Here is a 20,230-nt window from a genome sequence, read left to right as displayed (position 1 = left end):
TAATCTTGAGGAGTTTAAATCCTCATAACTAGTTTCCCATCTGCTTGTGTTTATCTCAAGTTTGAAAACCTTCACTGAAAGATTACCAAATTTCTTATTTCTAAAATTGAGAACATGTAGTTTTTATGAACATTGATGACTTTGTTGTTTTGCATATTCCTTGTTAAAGCGTAATTCTGATATGTGTATAGTCTGTGATACAACTCAGTACAAATCAGTGAGCACTTATGGAGCACCTGTTTTCGTGCCAACCACTGTGCCTAATTATTGCTGGGGATACAGATGTAGAGTGAGCACATCCCTGTTCACATGTAGTTTAGAGACCAGTTGGGGAAAGGAGAAGCAGGGGATCAAGTAATAGATGTAAGTTACTATTCTCCCAGATTCAGTGACATAGGAGCCATAAAAGGGTCACAGCTAAGCAAGAGAGAGATGGTATTCATGGAAAGAGGCTCATAAGAAGCTTGCTCCCTGAGGTCAGCAAAGATAGTGTGTTCAGTGAGGTGGCATATAGACTAGGTGCCCTGAAGGATGGCTCGGATTACAGCAGATGGAGCTGGTGGGGTAAGCTAGCAGCAGCCAGAGAGGTGTCCCAAGAGCCTGCACCGAGCCAGAAGGCAGTGCACGTGGGAGAGCCTCCAGTCCCTTTTCCGAGGGTAAATGCAGTAGGAGGGAGAACCTTCAAAGGTCCTGGCAGATGGCAGAACAGCTTTTTCAGGAGCAGGCCCCCAAGGGACATCTCTTTGGAAATTCTGCTCTGTGCCCTGACGTGGGCCCCTCTGTCAGCCCAGTAGGGCTCCCTGGGCGCAGGCCCAAGTCTGAAGTCACCTCACAGAGGAACCTCTACCTTTGTGTTCTCCTTCACCTCAAAGGGTTTTGACTTCTTTGGGGAAGTGAAGCAGAACTGGATAAAGGCCAGTTTCTGAGCCTTCCTGGAACTGGAAACTCAAGCTTTTTAAAGCTGTTGAATTAATGAAAAGTTTGTTGACTTTATTTAGAGTTGTTTCTGGGATCTCAGGTTTGAGTGCTAAGGATGCAGAGCTCAGCTGTCAGCGTCCCTCCCTTTCTGCAGCTTTTTGTTAGAGATGACTGATGTTCGCGGGTGACCTTTTAAGAACACATGGGGCACACAGGGAAAAATCTTTTCCTAGAGCAGGCTAGGAACACCTTCATGTCTCAAACCAATTCAGCATTAACTCGGGGGTGGTTAAGGTAGCCCCCAGGGTGAGGTTCACCTTACCTCTTCCTGCCATACCACATGTCAGCCCAGGGGAGAAGGGGGTAGATAGAGTGGGGTGAGCAAGGTCCCATGTTGATGACACTGGTTTGTGTCCAGAACAAGAGTTACCAGGAGTTTGATGCGAACGTAGGGCATGCCAATCAGAAGTTTGTGCCGTACAGCACTGGAGGAAAGCGGTCCCAGTCAGCCCTAGAGAGTCTTCTCTGCCACATAGTTTGTTTCAGAGATCTAGATCCATCCAGCTTTTCCAAGCTGTGTAGTAAATGGCCAAGGAAACTCCCAGCTCTCCTCCGGGTAACCAGCCCTTACAGGGGCAGCAGAACCTGTCTGAGTTCCCTTTGGGGTGGGGGTGCTGCCACAGGACCACTTTCCCCAAGCAGCTGAGTTGAGGAAGGAATCCCCAGAAAACAACCATCCGTGCACCCTTATAGCCTCCACACTCCTACCAGCCCACATGGGGTGACAACCACACACTCCCTGGGCCCCTGGGCTGGGGGGCAGCCGGCCTCTGACAAGAACCCTTGAGGAGACCTAGATACCAACCAGGAGGAGTGCAGCCTCTGAGCCCATATCACACACTGCGATCAGGGGATCTGCAAGTCATTTTCATAAACTGCAACCCAGACCCCTGGTGGCTCCGATTGTGTGTGTTTTCTAAACTACAGTGTGCATGTTCATATGAGTAACCCAGAACAATTTCCTGGAGACCCTCAGGACCACCAAGCTGCTGTGGTCAGAGTGCCTCATACATTTGCTCATTCCTGAAATATAGGCTGCTTGATTTTCCATCCAGTCGTAGCTTCGTGGGGAGTACCACGCTGGGGATAGCACAAGCCTGATGGAGTGTGGCTCTTTCCTGTGCGAACTGACCAGAAGAATTCAGTGGTTTAAAAACAAGTCTGGGGAAATTCTTCCTTTGTGTTCTGCTGACACCTGACTGTCCCATCTTCCGGGCCTCTTCCTTCGCACCGAGCTCCTCCAGGTGAGCCAGCTGTCTTACATCCAAGGCATCTGTGAGGTGTCATGGAGGTGGGCTGCTTCTCCTGGGCCATGGTGAAGGCATTGTGAGGAAACCTGTGTGGAAATCTGCCGCCCGGAGCAGCTAGGATCCGCCAGGACACTCAGCCCCCACCTGAAGGGGCCTAAGTGCCTATATGGTGGTCAGTTATTTTACCACTTGCCCACACTGCTGCTCCTCTTTGGCACCTGTTCTCTTCCCCGATACAAACCCTGCCAACTCCCCCCACCCCCGGCGATCAGCTTTGTAAGCTCTTCTCAAAGCCTGGAGGAGTTGTCTCGTGGGCATCACCTCCCCTGCACCTCCTTTCCTACAGGCTCTCCGTGAAGCCCTGTCTACTTAGGCTTGTGTATTTGTCTGCTAGGGCTGCACTAACAGTGTACCCCAGACTGGGGGCCTTAAGCAGTAGAAATTTATTCTTTCACAGTTCTGGGGGCTGAAAGTCCAAGATCAAGGTGTCAGCAGGGTTGGTTTCTTCTGAGGCCCCTTTCCTTGGCTTGTAGATGGCCATCTCCTCTATGTGCCCATGTGTTTCCAAACCTCCTTCTCTTATAAGGATACCAGTAAGATGGGATTAGGACTACCCTCATGACCTCATTTTAACTTAATCACCCTGTCTCCAAATATGGTCACCTTCTGAGGTGCTGGGGGTTAGGACTTGAGCATATGATTTGAGGGGAGGGGAGAGACACACAACTCAGCCCTTAACAGCTTCTGTGAAGGCAACTGCTGCCCCCTCACCCTCGTTTCTGGATTTCTTTCCTGCTAAAAAAAAGCCTCTATGAAACAACCGCTAGTCACGCGTGTAAGACCCGAGCACAGATTTGGTTTGCAAGCTTGTTTGGATTTTTCTAAGATCCTTGCCTTAGGTTGAATCCAAAATTCAGGGAAAAGAGAGGACATGTTTCACGTCTACATCTAAGGAGGGTGTGGAATTGTAATTGTGTCTGTGTGCCTTGAAGGGTGGGTAATCTTTGCTTCTGCTCTTTTTATTAAACAAATGTGATACAGTGACAAAATTAAATACCCCTTTCCCTCCTTTCTTTGAAATGAGGAAGCCTGTCCTTTATTTTAAAATTCAACTTACAGAAATGGATTGTACTTGATAATTTGCTATGCGTCCATAAAAACCATAAAATAGAAGAAGAAATGTTGCTGGAGTAGCTGTTCCCATTTCCTGGCAGTCATTACATTCTCCCAATACAAAAACATTTTTCTCCTAACTGTCCGTTCTGAGCTCAAAAATGGATTTCCCTCCAGCCCCTGTCATTCAATTATCACCTCGGGAAATGCACAGAGATATAACTGATGATCCCTTTAAAAATGTCCTGCAGCATGCCACCCTCACTCATCCTTCATCTTTTGTCCTGTTCCCGTCATTAAATGTTACATTGCCAATGTATATTTTATAGGGTGACCCTGACGGTGTCACTTTGATACTGTGCAGGGATAATAAGATCGCACATATAATGAAAGGCCGATAAATAGAAAAATGTTTACGAGATGGAGAATAGCACTTTTAACAGTTTTATGGCTTTCTCTTTGCCTCTCTTCTCTTCTCCCCCTTTGCTGGTAGAATTGTGGTTTTGTCACAGGAACAAGAAAGCATTAAGAAGGGTGATGTGGTAATAGAACTGACAGCAGTGAAATCCCACTTGCCCTGTTCCTGAACTCCAATAAAATGAATTCAGGAAATAACGAAGTATTCATCTTATAGGAAAGAAAACTGATTTCAGCGAATGAATTCTTGGGAGTTTGGGGGCCCTACAGAGAACACGAGATTCCTGGTGTTGGCATAGTTGTACTTAAAATGTTAAGTCTTCAACAGCTCGGTAAAACCAGAGACAAAGGCCCCTGCCTGCGTGGGCCCTTGTGTGTGGGTCCCGAGTTAAGAGACAGCCAGTCTTGTGGCTGCGTTGGGGCTTCCCAGGCTTCTGTGCCACAGGTGGGTGCAGGCCCCACACGGGGGGTGGGGGTGGGGGGGGTACTTTGTTCCAGGCTGGGCTCTAGACCAATTTGTGATGGCCTTGACCTCTGTCTTCAAACAAGTCGTTTCTAAATCTCTTATTTATTTTTTTATTACGGTTGTTATTTTTTGTTAAATGGAAGAATCTTCTATGTGTTGCTCGATTGATAGGTTTTTTAGTGGAGCTACTTGGAGAGGTGGCAATTGGAAGAAGTGCAGGAGATCTACCCAGTGGCCCTCAAGTCATCTCCACAGTTTTGAGCACACTTCGAAGCCACCATTTTAAATAGATGCTTCTCGCTAGAGGTAATTTGGAAAGATGTATTGTAGCATGTTCAGAAGTCATTTCTTGAGGGACTCTACCTGATCAAACTCTCAGGTGAGGAGGCCTGTGAAGCTCACTTGCTTCGCACATCTCTTTGGCATATGTAGTCTAGAGCCAAAAGTGGGCCACAGGTCTTCACCCCTAGCTTAAGTCATTGGATGGCTTGAGGCGTGGTGAGCAGGTTGTGAGGGGGTGCTCGTGGTTGTGGGCTCCCAGAGTCTGTCCGATATAGTCCTTGGAGTTTGTTCTTGGTACGGGAAGTAGAACATATTTGTCTAGGCTTGTGTGTCATTCTGATTGTGCATTTGTGTCTACCAAATGTGTTTCTGAACCTGGTACCCCTGCTTTGGCCAGGTGCGTAATTCGTGGGTGCGGCATGGGGGGCTGGTTCCACCCTGCAGTGGGAAGGCTGGCCACCCATTGATGCACAGTGCCCTTTTTTGTTTCTCTGCCTATTCAAGGTCCGTGGAAGAGGTTTAAGATACTTTGTAGATGAAAGATAACCCAAATTTGAGCCTCCGCCTTAAAAACAAACATGTATTTCCCCTCAATTCACAGCAGAATGGTTAAGAGCACAGGACTCTGGAACCTGACCCCCGGGGCTACCGGCTTGAAGCTGTGTGAGCTTGGACACATGACTTGTCACCCTGTGCCTTGATTGTCTCAGTTGTAAAGCAAGGATAATGAAGCTATTTATCTACTAGGGTAGCTATGAAGATTAAATATATTAAGGTACGGAAGACACTTAAAGTGCTTAGCCCTCATCGTTGTAGATTTCACAGCCCAGTAAAAGGTGATTGTTGGTTTATAGGTCTGCTGAAGGAGGAGGTGGATTCCTCAGCCCCACCCCCTCCTGTCAGCCTCTTACAGAGCACTTGAGAGCATTGCTTCCATTGCCCCTGGAAAATGAAACAAAAATAAGAACAACATAGTCATTTTTTGTAACACTAGATATCAAATTAAGGAACTCTTATTTGGATATTGTCAGTCTTTTCTACTTTTTTAGAGATAAAATATCATTTCTTTTATGAACTAATGGTGAGATCAGGAAGCAGTTATTTGTTTTTTTAAAGATTTTATTTATTTGAGAGAGAGCGCACACAGGCCGCGGAGAGGAACAGAGGGAAAGGGAGAAGCAGAGTCCCCACTGAGCCAGGAGCCCGATGAGGGGCTCAATTCCAGGACCCCAGGATCATGACCAGCCAAAGGCAGATGCTTAACTGCCTGAGCCACCCAGGTGCCTCCAGGTAGCAGTTATTTTTAATGACCTTACTTGGGGAAAAAGGTTAGTAGTCTGGTATCTTTTTCCCAGAGGTTAATTTTTTAGACTTAATTTCAGGTGAATTTTAATGCTCAGGAAATACTCATTCCATCAAGATATTATCTTAGACCTCTGGGGTACTTGCAGAAGAAGTAGACACAGTCTTGGGGATGTTAGACAGGTTCATTCATGGTTATGGTCCAAAGGAGAGCCTGGGTGTACTGGGAGAGAGGCAAGTGCAAAAAAGTGTAGGCATGCAGGCATCGTGATGACCTCAGGGGGGTGAGGAGACGGGTAAGTAAGGCTTCAAGGAGAACATGGCATCTGTGGTGACCTGAGCGCAGAGCGGTAAGGACTCAGATCCAGACACTGAGGAGACAGTGGTGCGGGGCTTGCAAGGCTGTAGCCCACGAGCAGAAGGGAAGCACTGAGGGACAGCAAAACTGGCCATCGTGTTTGGCGTAAATCAAGGGCTGTGAGAGGTGGGGAATGCAGTAGAAGGGTCTTCTTTGGACAGAGGGAAAGTCCTGGGAGAGACAGCAAAGCAACCGGGCCTTTGTTCTGTTGGCCTTGAGCCTTCGTTGATTTGGAGAGGGAAGTGACAAGGTCAGAGCTGGGCTTTGGGAAGATGGAGCGTGTCTCTGTGGGAGAGGAAAGTCCACCCTAGGACCTCAAGTCTGGACATCTGAGTAGCAGTGTGGGACCAGAGGTAGAATCCCCAAGTGGCTGAGGTCAGCAACTAAAGCAACACAGAGTTTAGGAAATCTCATTACAATTTTGGCAAACACAAATAAAAAAACCAAAAAACCCCACAAAACTGTTTTAGTTCCTCCACAGTGTATAAATAGTGGTAATCATGATTTAAAAAAAAAAAAAAATCTTTAATCTCTCAACTAGAATTTTATTTTTAAGATTTACTTATTTATTTGAGAGAGAATGTGAGTGGGGGGGGGGGCAGAGGGAGAGAGAATCCCAAGCAGTCTCCCCACCAAGTACGGAGCCCGATATGGGGCTTGATCTCATGACCCTGAGATCATGACCTGAGCCGAAACCAAGAGTTGGACATTCAACCAACTGAGCCACCCAGGCGCCGCCCAACTAGGGTTTTTTAAAGAGATGTTGGGGGAGTGCCGGGCCCCGGAACATCTCTATGAGCGTGTCAGTGTGGCCTCTTCTTATAACCTGTTAAACCCAGAAGACCTTCACGCACTTCCCGAGTCATCTTTTTCCTCCCTTTCCCTTACCTTTCCCCAGAAGAGGAGCTGGAGGTGGGGAGGAGAGGTTGCCTTGCCCAGAAACAGGCTGCCTCCTCACCCTCCGGCTTCCTCTTGCGTGGCACGTTAGATAGGTGCCCTTGCAGCCTCTTGCACGCAGATGGCAGTGATTCTGCTGTGTGCCTTCAAGCAGATCATCATTCTGTCAGATGCACTCTGAGACCACAGAGTTGGTATTTAACGATTAGCAGCAGAGACAGCTGACAGTGTCGGGGCTCCTTCAGGGATTAGGGGATTCGGTTGGTTAACAAAAGAAGGAGCCCAGGAGAGCACTGCTTTAATTACCAGAGTCGATGCTGGAAGACAACCAGTTGCCTGCTGGAAAAAGATCTGTAAAGGTGGCTGCTCCTAAACATAGCTCATGGTTCTACCCAGTGCCCAGCTTCTCACCTCAGATGTTCGGAACAGTTGTCAGCTCCAGCCCTTGAATCCTCAGGGAGTGAAAGGAAAGAATGACTTGCATAGGAGTCTGTGCCAGGAAATTTTACTGACTTGCTTCACTACCCCTGAGTTAGTAGTTTTTGCCAAGAAACGCAGCTGTAATTCCCAGGCAGAGGTGGTCGTGGATGTCAGGGGGGCCAAGCTCAGCTGCAGGGTCAGAGCGCTCCGGTTAGAGTGCTTCCCAGGGGACGTGACCCACGCAGGCTCTCCTGATCCGCTCCCAGAGCCAGAGCCACATTCCCCTGGGGTCTTGACCACTGTTGGGGCCCTGGGCTGGGGAATGAAGTCTGAGAAGCAGCTTTGTGCCATGTTTCCTTCTCCCTCCTGCCCCTACTGGGTTTGGGACCTTGGTTTCATAACTATTCATTGCTCGCTGGAACTTCTCTCTGGAAAAACACACCTTTAAAAAGAAAGAAAAAAAAGGAAGGAAAGGAAAGCTTTAGATTTCTCCATTCCATCCAGCAAGTGGTGGGATTCTTCACTCCTCTGTGCCTGGGTCCCCAAAGAAGGGGCCGGATGGTAACTGAAGGGCATCCTCCAGACAGAGTTTTTGCAGGGGAACAACACCCTGATTCTAACCAACTGTACTTCAGCATGCAGGATAAGGCATTGGGAAAATAGTTAGTGTACTCTCTCTACATATTCATGTTAAAATATGTAGCATTGGAACAGTTAGTAATAGGTCTCAAAGAATTAAAACAATTTTCTTCTAAATGCTTACTTTCTAACCCCCGTGGTGGGCTATGTCAGCTGTGTGCGGAGGTGCGCCACACGGCGGGTCCCGTCCCATCACATCGGCTGGCAGTGGCAGGTGGGCTTGGGGAGCCTGTAAGGTAGCTTCAGAGAGAAGCTCTGTTTCTAATGCCGTTATCCATGTGCAGCTTCCCGGGCCTCCTCCCCACCCCCGCTCTCCCCTGCTGCCCCTCTTTGAGGATGCCTGTTGAAGCTTTGGTGCAGAAGAGGAAGTGAGCGGCAGCTCCCCTCCCCAGTGGAGGAAGCATTTGTGGGTGGCCTCTACTGGCAACCTTCTGAGGCTGGCGCCTAGGCACTCACTGTGGTGCAGGGACCCAGAGTAGAGTCTTTCCTTCCTTCCCTCTTCCCTGCCCCTCCATGCACAGACCACGGACTGGTTTCTCAGGGCCTTCCTTGACGTAACTATAAGGCCAGCAGTTCTCCATTTTTTTTCTGCTGGTCACAGAACCACTATGAGAATGGAAGATAATGAAACACGACTCTGTACACTGAATTGAAAGGAGTGTGTGAGAAGAGAGTTACTTCCAAGAGACGGAGGCCTTCCTTAGCCTAATAGTAGATGGCAGGCTGCAGGTACCCCATGGTCTGCATGCTGGGGTCCCTAGACCTCATCTTCTGCCACGCACCACCCCCACACCGCTATCCCCACCCCAGGATGTCATGCCTTTTTTCTGTCGTTGTGGCAGTAGTAATGTTATAATCACAAAAATTGGGACTTATTCCTGGATGTACTCTTATGTTTCTCGCATGGGACAAAAATAATTGGTTACCTTTTCCTGCCTCCAAATCGGCCTCCCGGAGAGCTCCTTTCTTGAGGTAATGGCGCGCTAAGGTGTAAGAGATCCCAGGACTGGTGCTCACCACGGGGCGGCCGTGCTCACCAGGTGGCCGGTTGACACTTGCAGTGCTTACAGAGCCTGCTTGCTGCCTCTGTGCCTTCCTTCCCCCAGGGTCCCTTAGAAGACATGTAGCTTATCTTCCTTTAAAAATATTGTGTGTGTGTGTGTGTGTGTGTTTTGTCAGGCAGGACGAGTTACAGGTTCCCCTCCCTTTGCAGTGCAGTGACTGTGGGAAATTAAATAACAGTCATGTTTGTGGACATTGTTTTAACTCACCAAGTGGCTACAGGTAAATTAACCTGCTAGTAAGACAGGAAGGAGACCTGGTCAGCTTGTCTCCTGCGGCAGGGCTGCCAACTCCCGCATGTAGCCCCCCACCTGGCTTCGCTCTTAACCTACGCATGTACCGTGAGATGCTTGCCCTGGGCCCTGGAGAACACGTCGCCAGTCTGTTGTTCACCCAAGGTAAAGTAGAACTGGGCCCAGCCATACCAGCAGAACTTACCTGAAAGGAGTTTATACCCGAAAGCTACTGGTAAGTGGTGAGCAGCCCTCCCCCCACAACTGCTTCAGTTCAGAAGGTCTGGGCGGGGGGGGAGGGGGGCATGGAGGGAGATTGTCCCAATGTTTTATGTTGCGTGAACTTGATGGACTCACAGTCTAACACAAGGAAGCACAGAAGTACAATGGTGACTGCGGAGAAGGAACCAGTCCTCCTACTAATTCCAGGTGGCCAAGCCCAGGAAGCTTCTGGATTACAGGAGTGGTTGTGATTGAGCTGTCTGCTGGTGCCTGGAGCCTTTTGTCAACCTGCCTCTCTCCTCCCAGCCCCCACACACCCAGATAGAGCACCTGAGCACCTTATAGCTCCCCCCTCCTTCTCTGCCTGGCACTCCCTGCCTCATGTTTTCATTTTGATGGAAAATCAGAGAAACCAAATGGGGCCTGGTTCTCTAACCCTGAGTGGTTTGCCTGGGGAGAAACCTGCTGTGTAGAGATCCTGCCTCAGGGTGGGGAGCTGGTGCCTAAATCCAGGAGCAAATCCCTTATTGCCAGTGGCTTTTTGCATATGACCAGTTGGGAAAATCCAGCACACCCCTGCGCCCTTAACACCAAAGAAAAGGCGAAGAGTTGGGGAGGGAGAGAGAATCTGCTAAATATAGACCAGTGGATTTAAGCGCTTCTCTTGGCAAGCACTGCAGCCCATAATGCTGTCAATTGGAGAGGACTTCGCCCCCTCTCCTTTCCTTTTTTGCCCAGGCACTAACCCAGTTTAGTTGCTCGCTCATGCTGTGTGCAGTTACAGCACGGAGATGTGAGGTGTGCTGACTGGGAGGCCCTGTTGTGCGGCGGGTGAGAGCATCGGGAACAAAACGATCGGCCCTGGCCATTCATGTCCACGTTGATGCCTCTGTGTTTGCTTGCAAGCAAAGGCGGGAGCTAATTTGCAAGGCTGCCTTTGTGGAGCTGCCTTTTGATCAATGATTGCCTGTGTTAATGTTTCAGCAAGCTATTGATTTCTGCAACAGCTTTTGTTCCCTGAATATACGTGCAGCGGGTCTCTGCAGCACACACTATGCATGTTTGATTAAAGTTCAATTGACTTCGTTCCTGGTAAGGCCTCTGGTTGCCTCATTCCCTATTTGTAGAACCAAAGCGTTTCCCGACATGTTCTTTTGTTTGTGCTCAAGACCTAGCCACCCATGCAGTCACCAGTATGCTGTTTCTAATCCTCCTAGATTCGCTCCATTCCAGTGTTTAATCCCCTCGTAGACATTACAGTGGTTGAGAGGCAGCTAATAAAACCTGGCCTGGATTTTTTTTTAAGTCAACTTCATTGATGTGTAATTGGTATGCATACCATTTATACCATAAAAATGCACCCACTTTACGTTCAGTTGGAGGCACAGTTCAAACAATTTGATAACTGTACCTCCATGCAAATAACACCACAGTCGGTTCATAAGATACTCTCTTCACCCCAAAAGGTTTCCTCATGTTCTTTTATAGGTAGTTTTCTACTTCCTTGTCCTCCAGGCTCATTTACTTTTTGTGATTGTAGATCTGCCTTTTCTAGAATGGAATTTACCCTTTTGTATCTGGCTACTTACATTCAGTGTGATGTTTTGAGATTCATCCATATTGTCAGGTTGATCAGTAGTTTGTGCCTTTTTACTGCCAAATAGTATCTAGTAAATGTGTGCACAGTAATATGTTTATCCATTCTCCTGTTGAGGGGTGTTTGGATTATTTCCATCTTTTGGCTATGAAGAGTAAAGTTTCTGTGAACATCTGTATAAAAGTCTTTGCGTGAGCATATGTTTTTATTTCTTTTGGGTAAACACCTAGGAGTGGAATCAGTTGCTGGGTCATATGGTAAATGTTTGTTTAGCTTTGTAAGAACTGCCAAAGTTTTACAAAGTGGTTGAACCATTTTATATTCTCACCAGCAATGTATGAGAGTTCTAGTCATTACCCCATCTTCCTGTATTTTCATTTTCCAAACTAATTTATAGGCCTCTAGTGGAGACTCCTTCTGGCCTGGTCCTTTGATCCTTGGTACTCAGATAATAGAATCTGTTCTGGACTCCTTTTCCTTGTTTTGGTTTTTAAGATTTTATTTAGTTGTCAGAGAGAGAGCATGCACTTTCACAAGCAGAGGGAGAAGCAAGCAGGCTCCCCGCCGAGCAAGGAGCCCGGTGCAGGGCTCGATCCCAGGACACTGAGATCATGACCTGAGCTGAAGGCACTTAACTGACTGAGCCACACAGGCGCCCTCCTTTTCCTTGTTTAAAAGCTATTCCTTCTTTCTTTCTTTTTTTAAGACTTTATTTATTTGAGAGAGAGCATGCGTGCACAAGAGTTCATGAGTCTCCGGGGAGGAACAGAGGGAGAGGGAGAAGCAGACTCTCCGCTGAGCAGGGAGCCCAACTCAGGGCTCAATCCCAGGACCCTGAGATCATGACCTGAGCTGAAGGCAGATGATTAACCAACCGAGCCACCCGGGGACCCCTAAAAGCTATTATTTAAGTGTTGACAAAAAGTTTTTGTTATTTCAATATTAGGTTTCTTTGTCATGTCCTAATTTTCTCACATACTCTAGGAGTACACAGTGTAGGAGTGGAAGTTAAAGTTGGGAACCCCTGCTTTTCTCCTGAGCCTTTTTCTGTCTGGTGTCATAGCCTCACTGAACTCTGGCTTCCCTGATTTTATCTGCGAGTTATGCTGTCTTTTAAAACCATTTGAAACTCTTTCAGACATTCATATTTGAGAAATAGAAATACATTTAACCTTAACACGGGTTAAAACGGCTCAGGTTCACTTACAAGCAGATTTTTTTTTTATGTAGTCCAGCACTATATATATTTTTTTCTTTTTTATGATTTTCTTGTTAACATTTTCTTTAGTTTACGTATTGCAAGAATACAGTAAATAATATACACAATGTGTGTTAATTAACCGTTTATATCATTGGTAAGGTTTCTGGTCAGCAGTAGACTGTTAGTTTTAGGAGAGTCAGAAGTTGTAGCTGGATTTTTGGCTATGGGTGGCGGCGGAGGTGGGGTGGGCGCCCCCACCCCCGATCCCTTGTAACTGCGTGAGGCGGTACTGTGCTAGACCAGCGCTGCGTGGAGACGTCAGTGCAGCTGCTAACTGCCGTCCGCTCTAGCTGAGATTTAGCAGAGACCCTCATTTTCTCTCCCATTTTGTATTCCTTCTGTGTCCTGTAGCTTCCCATTTCCTCTTACATCCCAGGCCTCTCATCTACTGGCCACTAAAATGACTTCAGCCAGAGGAGGCAGTGGGAGGTACCACTTTGGGGTGTCACATTCTTCCTTCTAGTTTTGGGATTGGGCCATGATTTACTGCACTGGTTGTCTTTTTGAACCGATAGAGCATGTCACTCTGACAAAGTATTGAAGGGTGACAGTGACTTGCCTTGGCTTTTGTTCTGTATTTTCTCATAGGAAAACCAGAGTCCGATCAGTTTTATATCAGCACAGGTCTCTTAATCCCCTAGTGGATTTATGAATTCCCTCTAGCCAGCCAACACCAAAAGATCAGTACAGATAAGTGACTTTCCAAGTCAGGAAAATAGGAAGTGAAGAGGCAGGAGCCGGGAGGTTCTCGGATCATGACCTAGGGGCTCAGGATGCTCCAGTCACCACAGGGACAATTGTAGCCTACATTTGTGGAGTAACATGTGATAGACAAACAGGACAGAAATCCAAGGGCATTCCTACATTTTCCCTTATCGCTCAGTTACTGTCTCATGGAACTGAAAAGAGTGCGGTGAGCTTGCAGACTTGTGTGTGCTCATCCTTGGTGGTTGACTCCTGGCCTCCTTGGCCTGGGGTCATGCTTCATCTGTTAAATATTGGCAGTCACTAGCATTTTGTTAAGTGGCACTTGGAAAGACTGAAACATAACCACAGCTCCAAGAGATACATGCTATAGGCTTACGGGAGCCAGTCAGAAGTTCCTTTTGAATCACAGGCTCCTTTAAGGATCTGACAACAGCTGTGGTCCCACTTAGAAAATGCACAGGCATAGAATCCAACTCTGAGTAGTGAGCACCCGGCACACACGTACTACCTACTTTGCAGAAGCCATTTCCCCACTTAAAATCTGTCCACTTCTCTACAAACTCACTTCTCATCGTTCTAAGGCCATTGCTTTCTGGGGGGTGTTTTAATGAAACCTCATCTGACTGGATGCTCCAGCGATCACAAGAGTTTGTCGCCTGGTATCTGCCCTTGTTTGTCCACTTTCGTCTCCCCAGTACTGGTCTTTCCAGCTAGATCTCAGGTCACTGGAGAACAAAATCTTTGTTTCTCTCTCTTGGCTCCTCCATTCACAGGGCACTGAGCCTTCCGTGAGGCAGTGTGGTGCTCTGGCCAAGTGGCTCCCACGTTGGGGTACGAGTTGCCCACAGGGCGGCTTCCCAGGATACAGTAGTCAGCCACGCTAATTGATTGTCCACAAGATTGATTCAGTTAGAGAAAATCAATATGAACTACACACTTTCGCTGCTTTAATTGTTTTTTGGTTTTTTGGTTTTTTTAATTCCAGGTAAAGGTACTTTATCTTGGGATGTTTAAGAAATCGGTATTGTGTCAACCAGGGTTCACCGAACATGCCATTCACCTGTTGGTGTGTATGGTGTGCCTGCTGAGCTCTTGGAGGTGGGGGTAGCAAAAAGTGCCCCTTTCTTATTTCTAAAGGTTTATTTGTTTGAGAGAGAGCATGCGCGCCCTTGCCCACCTGGGAGGTGGCAGAGGGAGAGAATCTCAAGCAGACTCCCCGCTGAGCGCGGAGCCTGACAAGGGGCTGGATCTCACGACTCTGGGATCATGACCTGAGCCAGAAACCAAGAGTTGGACACTCAACTCATTGAGCCACCCAGGCACCCCGAAAACTGCCCCCCTTTCTAAAAGTTGCATTTGGGCTCATACCCCCTTGCTGTGTTTTGTTTTGTTTTTTAAGGATTTCTTGCCTTCCTTTCTGCTGGGCCATGGAAAGAATAGCTCCTTTTGCCATAAAGGCTGGCCTTGTGACATATGGCACTTTCCCTCTGCGTCAGCACCACTGTGTCTGTCCCTCAGGGTCTTCCCTTGTCTTCACTGTCAGGATGCTGTACTAGCTTGTCCCGATGTGGGCACTCAGATTGGGGTAGAGGCTGCGGAGCAGTTTTCCTGGATTTGGGGTCTCTGTTTTTCTTGACCCCAGTTCCGCATCATCTCAGTTGTTTCCTTTGCTTCTTTCTGGAATAATGTAACTGTCCAGGCATTTCCTTGTCATACCTGTATGATTTCAGTGGAATGCTGTGAAGAAGACCTCTGTGCACACACACACAGCTGGAGGGCTGGGATTTTCCTTCTTTTCGATTGTTTATTGGCGTACCTCCGTGGTGGCATCTGGCACATGGTACGCACTCAGCAAATACTTGTTGAATGAACGAATGTTCTTGAAATCTAGAAATTCTGCTCTGCTGGGCTGAGGGGACAAGCCCATTCACCCAGTTAGTGGGCAGCTCACAGGTGTGTCTTGAGCAAGCCCCGTTCCTCTCACGACTATCCTTTGTGCTCATTTCCAGCACAGCTGTTAGGAACCAGCTGCTTCTCCTGGCGGAAGAGGGCGGGCATGCTGTGGGAGCGGGAAAAGCAAAGCCCCTCTGAACCCTTCCGTCACATCCAGCCTTCTCTCCTGCAGGGGGAGCTGATCACCTTCTATTACTACTGGAAGAAAACCCCCGAAGCAGCCAGCTCCCGGGCCCATCGGAGGCACCGCAGGCAGGCCGTGTTCAGGAGGATCAAGACCCGCACCGCATCCACACCCGTCAGCACGCCCTCCAGACCCCCCTCCAGTGAATTCCGTAAGTGAGGGACTTCTCCCACATAGCCACACGTGCACTGTCCCAGCTCTGGGCCCACCGTCACAGGCATCCTTGTGACAGTACAGGTTGGGGACATAGTGTGTGCTGTGCATATGTGCAGAGTCCGCACCCAGATGTAGCGCGGACTTTGGGGTTTTGGTAGGAGAGTTTTACGAATTATTCATGCATTTAAATTTTTAAAATAAACTCAACATCATTTTAATTTTTTAGGGAAATGTAAGTCTTGACCATCTCTCGGGGTGTTTTCAGTAACTTCGGAGGAGGTTGTTCACTTCGTAGATGACATACTGTCTGAGTCTCATTGCATTGGTATTGTGTTAGCAGTAAGAGCAGATTAACATTTTCTTCTTTTTCCTCCTGCTTTACCAAGATCCTCCTCTTGGTCCCAGTGTGATGTGCAGTCTAATATGATACCTTCCTAGCAAACAGCTAGCAAACAGCAGTGGGCCTTGGGGTTCTGTCCTGGCCCGTGGCACTCAGCCTGAGGGCTGCTTATGTTGCACTTGCAAACGAGAAATAATCCATTTGTGCCGGGTGGGGTGGGGGGAGGGGTGTAGGACTCGATGGAGAGGGAGCTCCTCAGGATGCCTGGATGTGTCAGGGAGTGTATATGGATGTACTTCGCCTGTTCACATTCCCAGTTGTGGGTATCAGTGCCTCCCACGCCAGGATTCAGGTGTGACACCAGTCTCCAAAAACGGGGTAGGGCAGACCCTTGGGTACCTACCGCACACGGGTTCTTCGTTCTGATCTCTTGGCCCTGAGGAGTTCAGAGTGGTCCTTCATGAACACTGCCTCGCCTCAGCCTTCCAGGCCGCTCTGACTGGTGACTTAGAGCCTGGGGCAGGTCACAGGTGGTCCCAGTCTTGGCCAAGCATGATGGTTTCTCCCCCACCCCTGTTGTGTTCCTGCCATGCCCAGTGGACTTGAGTTCAGCCAGCGAGGATGACTTTGACAGTGAAGACAGCGAGCAGGAATTAAAGGGGTACGCCTGCCGCCACTGCTTTACCACCAGTAAGTGGGGATCGGGGTTGGGGGGAGCAGTGGGAGCATTCACCGAGACAGGCCAGGCTCAGGCACTTTCAGGCTCTGAACGTTCCATGAATCCAGTGGAAGACCTGCCGGAGTGTCATTGGCTTGACATTTGCATTGTGCTTCGGGGTTACTTGAGAAAGCGGAAATCTGTGTATTTTGTCACTCCCCCGTTTACAGTCAGTGTGGTCGGGGTTGGGGTACCTGTGTTTCTGGGAAGCCTATTGCCATCTCCTCCTGGGCACCATGAGATGGGGAGGGGGCTGGATGTTCCTGAAATCCTCTCCCGCCCTGGGAGAGAGCAGGCAGCAGCAGAGTGAGTGATGGGCATCTGTCTGAGCCCATGGAAGGGCCCCCCACCTGCATTCCTCTTCCCTCACGCAGCCTCCAAAGACTGGCACCACGGGGGCCGGGAGAACATCCTGCTCTGCACAGACTGCCGCATCCACTTCAAGAAATACGGCGAGCTCCCCCCCATTGAGAAGCCCGTGGACCCTCCCCCATTCATGTTCAAACCTGTCAAAGAGGAAGATGATGGGCTCAGTGGGAAGCATAGCATGAGGACTCGGCGCAGTCGTGGCTCGGTGAGTCCTCAGGGCAGGCGACCCGGGCCACTTCAGGTTACTAGGATGCTGGGGCTTGTGCTTCCCAGGAGGCTGGGAAGCAATTCATTTTAGGTAGAGAACCAGCCCCCTTCAAGAAGTGATTGGCTCAGAGGTGTTTGTTTTGTCTGTGAGTCTGGAAAGAGCCTCTGCTTTCTCCCTCCCTGCCTCGTGTCATCAGTGGGGTTCACGTCCTGAGCTTACTTTTACAGAGAGCTCTTAGGCATCAGTGTCTGGTTCAGTGCAGGCTTTCCAAGTCTCCCAACTTTCCTCTGGACCCTGGGCCCACCACCTGTAGCGTGACATCTCTCTGCTGTTTAAAACTTGCAGGTGCTTTTCTTTTCCCTAATACTTGATTCAGTTTTAGAAACTTTTGGTACATTTATCTCCTCACTGTATAGGCTTTTTCATAAAGAGGTTTTGTTTTCCAGGTTGGAAATGTGGCAGCAGGGACCTTTGGGAGCAAGGGTTTTCCCAGCTTGGGAGCTGGGGAATGCCCCAGGGTCCTTCCCTGTGGCTGGCCTCCCCGGTGGCCCTTACAGGCATGTAGATGGCACCGTCCACCTTCCTCTGACCCTAGCATCTTGTCAAGGCTGCTTGTTCCCAGGCCACCCGGCAGATGGACTAACATGAATCATTGTCCCCCCATCTCTTCTGAGCCCCATGGCTTTGCAGAAACGTGCTCAAGTGCTTGTGGTTTTAGGAGCTGAGCTACATTATTTGACAGCTTCTCCCTTTGGGTCACTTCTCGTACTGGCAGATGAACTCAGCAGGTGTTTGGTTTGGTTTGGGTGAGGAAGTAGGCAGTTCTGTGGAATAAACAGAGTGAGGTGATTTGAAGCAGAGCGTATGATTGTCATTCTGGAGAACTTGGCAGAGTAGACGGCCCTCGCTGACTTCTGCCCCTCAGAAAATCTTGCTCGTTTCTACCACACAATATCCAGGACCATCCCTAGAGATGAGTGCTTTGGGTTTAAGAATTGCTCTTTTCCATGTGAACCCACCCATTCCACCCCCTCCTCCCTTAGCTCCATATTGACCCCCCACACAGCGAGGGACAGCCAGAGGTGCCTGTGCTTGCCAGGGTCTGGTATTTGTCTTAATGCTGGTGGTGAGGTCTGCTCCTGAGGCTCCTGCGTGTGTGCTGGGGTCTAGTCTCACCAGCCTCCGGTTTGGGTGGGCAGATGTCTACACTGCGCAGTGGTCGAAAGAAGCAGCCAGCCAGCCCTGATGGTCGCGCCTCGCCCATCAATGAAGATATCCGCTCCAGTGGCCGGAACTCGCCCAGCGCTGCCAGCACCTCTAGCAATGACAGTAAAGCAGAGACAGTGAAGAAGTCAGCCAAGGTGAGGTGCCCGTCCCCAAGGCTAGTGGGCCTGCTTGGCCCTGCCTCTCATTAAAACCCCAGGTTGCTGGAGTTGATGTTCAGCTCCCTCAGATAAGGGCTGCAGGATGTTCCTGGAGGCTCCCTGGGCATCAGCATTGCCCTAGACTAGGGCTGCAGACTGCGGCCTGGGGTCTAGGGTCTGGAGAAAGGGGGGGTCCAGTGCAGCTCCCAGCACTGACCTTTGGGGGCCATCTCTGCCTTGAGTTTCCCAAGGCCTCAGGGGCAAAGGGTAGGGTGTAATTGGAAAGGCTCCTCCCTCCTCTCCGCCCTCCCACCCCCCAAGCCAAGTTAATTCCACCCCCAGATACTTGTTTTTTCCTGGCCTCAGCTAGTCCCTTCCAGAGCTTTCTTGCTTCTGGAGATGGAACTCCGAATTCGGGAGCAAGGTGTCAGCAAACCATGGTCATTTACCCGCTGAGGCTGATGGGACATCCTCCCTTGGCCTGATGCCCCTCTTGGGCTTTCCCACTGCAGAAGGTGAAGGAGGAAGCCTCATCCCCCCTTAAGAGCACCAAGCGCCAGCGGGAGAAGGTGGCCTCTGATACAGAGGAGGCCGACAGGACCAGTTCCAAGAAGACGAAAACCCAGGTGAGATGCACAGCTGAGCCACTGTGACTGTAGCTGGCAGCTAACACCCCTTGAGAGGCCTTGAGCCCAGATTCTTCCTGGGGCCTAGTGGTGCCCCATCTCCTAGGGAGGGACCTGGACTGGTTCCCGAGACTGGCCGGGTCAAAGGAGGACCTGCGGTCTCTGGGGCCAGGCTTGCCGCCTTTTTCGCTTAGCAATGCAGGGCAGCAAGAGGCTCTGCTCTCCTAGAGCTTCATCCCTACCATCTCTGGCCCTAGGAAATCAGCCGGCCCAACTCGCCATCGGAAGGCGAAGGAGAGAGTTCGGACAGCCGCAGTGTCAACGATGAGGGCAGCAGTGACCCCAAAGACATCGACCAGGACAATCGCAGCACGTCCCCCAGCATCCCCAGCCCCCAGGACAACGAGAGCGACTCGGACTCTTCAGCCCAGCAGCAGATGCTGCAGGCCCAGCCCCCAGCCTTGCAGGGGGCACCCGGTGCGGCCCCTCCAGCGCCCTCCACCGCCCCTCCAGGAACCTCCCAGCTCCCCACACCAGGGCCCGCGCCCTCTGCCACTGCAGGCCCTCCACAGGGCTCCCCCTCGGCCTCCCAGCCCCCCGGCCAGCCGCAGGCCCCGGCGGTTCCTGCTCCCCATGCTCATATCCAGCAGGCGCCCGCCCTGCACCCACAGCGGCTGCCCTCACCACATCCCCCGCTCCAGCCTCTGACCGTGCCAGCTGGCCAGACCGCCGCCCCACCTCACAGCCAGCCCCCACTGCATAGTCAGGGCCCAGGTGGCCCTCACAGCCTCCAGGCTGGGCCCCTGCTGCAGCACCCAGGCCCCCCTCAGCCCTTCGGCCTCCCTCCCCAGGCCTCCCAGGCGTCAGCTCTCCCTCACGCCTCCTTGCAGCCCGCAGCCTCGCAGTCAGCGCTGCAGCCCCAGCAGCCCCCACGGGAGCAGCCCCTGCCGCCGGCCCCCTTGGCCATGCCCCACATCAAGCCCCCACCCACCACACCCATCCCCCAGCTGCCGGCCCCCCAAGCCCACAAGCACCCGCCTCACCTCTCCGGGCCCTCGCCCTTCTCCATGAATGCCAACCTCCCACCCCCTCCAGCACTGAAGCCCC

The 20,230-nt window shown here is 50.2% G+C and overlaps 1 protein-coding gene across 1 annotated transcript in view; it reads left to right on the top strand.

Moving 5' to 3' along the window:
• RERE (arginine-glutamic acid dipeptide repeats) overlaps window positions 1–20,230 on the top strand; it is a 265,002-nt gene that overhangs the window by 237,211 nt on the left and 7,561 nt on the right. Inside the window, 6 exon segments of the mRNA XM_044914376.1 lie at window positions 15,331–15,493; window positions 16,436–16,528; window positions 16,931–17,130; window positions 18,333–18,494; window positions 19,010–19,123; window positions 19,381–20,230. The exon segment at window positions 19,381–20,230 is cut by the window's right edge and continues 526 nt beyond it. Of these exon segments, the coding sequence (XP_044770311.1) occupies window positions 15,331–15,493; window positions 16,436–16,528; window positions 16,931–17,130; window positions 18,333–18,494; window positions 19,010–19,123; window positions 19,381–20,230 (1,582 nt within the window).

This window comes from Neomonachus schauinslandi, chromosome 4, assembly GCF_002201575.2.
Source record: "Neomonachus schauinslandi chromosome 4, ASM220157v2, whole genome shotgun sequence".
NCBI classification, from domain to species: domain Eukaryota; kingdom Metazoa; phylum Chordata; class Mammalia; order Carnivora; family Phocidae; genus Neomonachus; species Neomonachus schauinslandi.
Note: the sequence above shows the minus strand (reverse complement) of the source record. Positions and strands in the feature narration are given on the sequence as shown.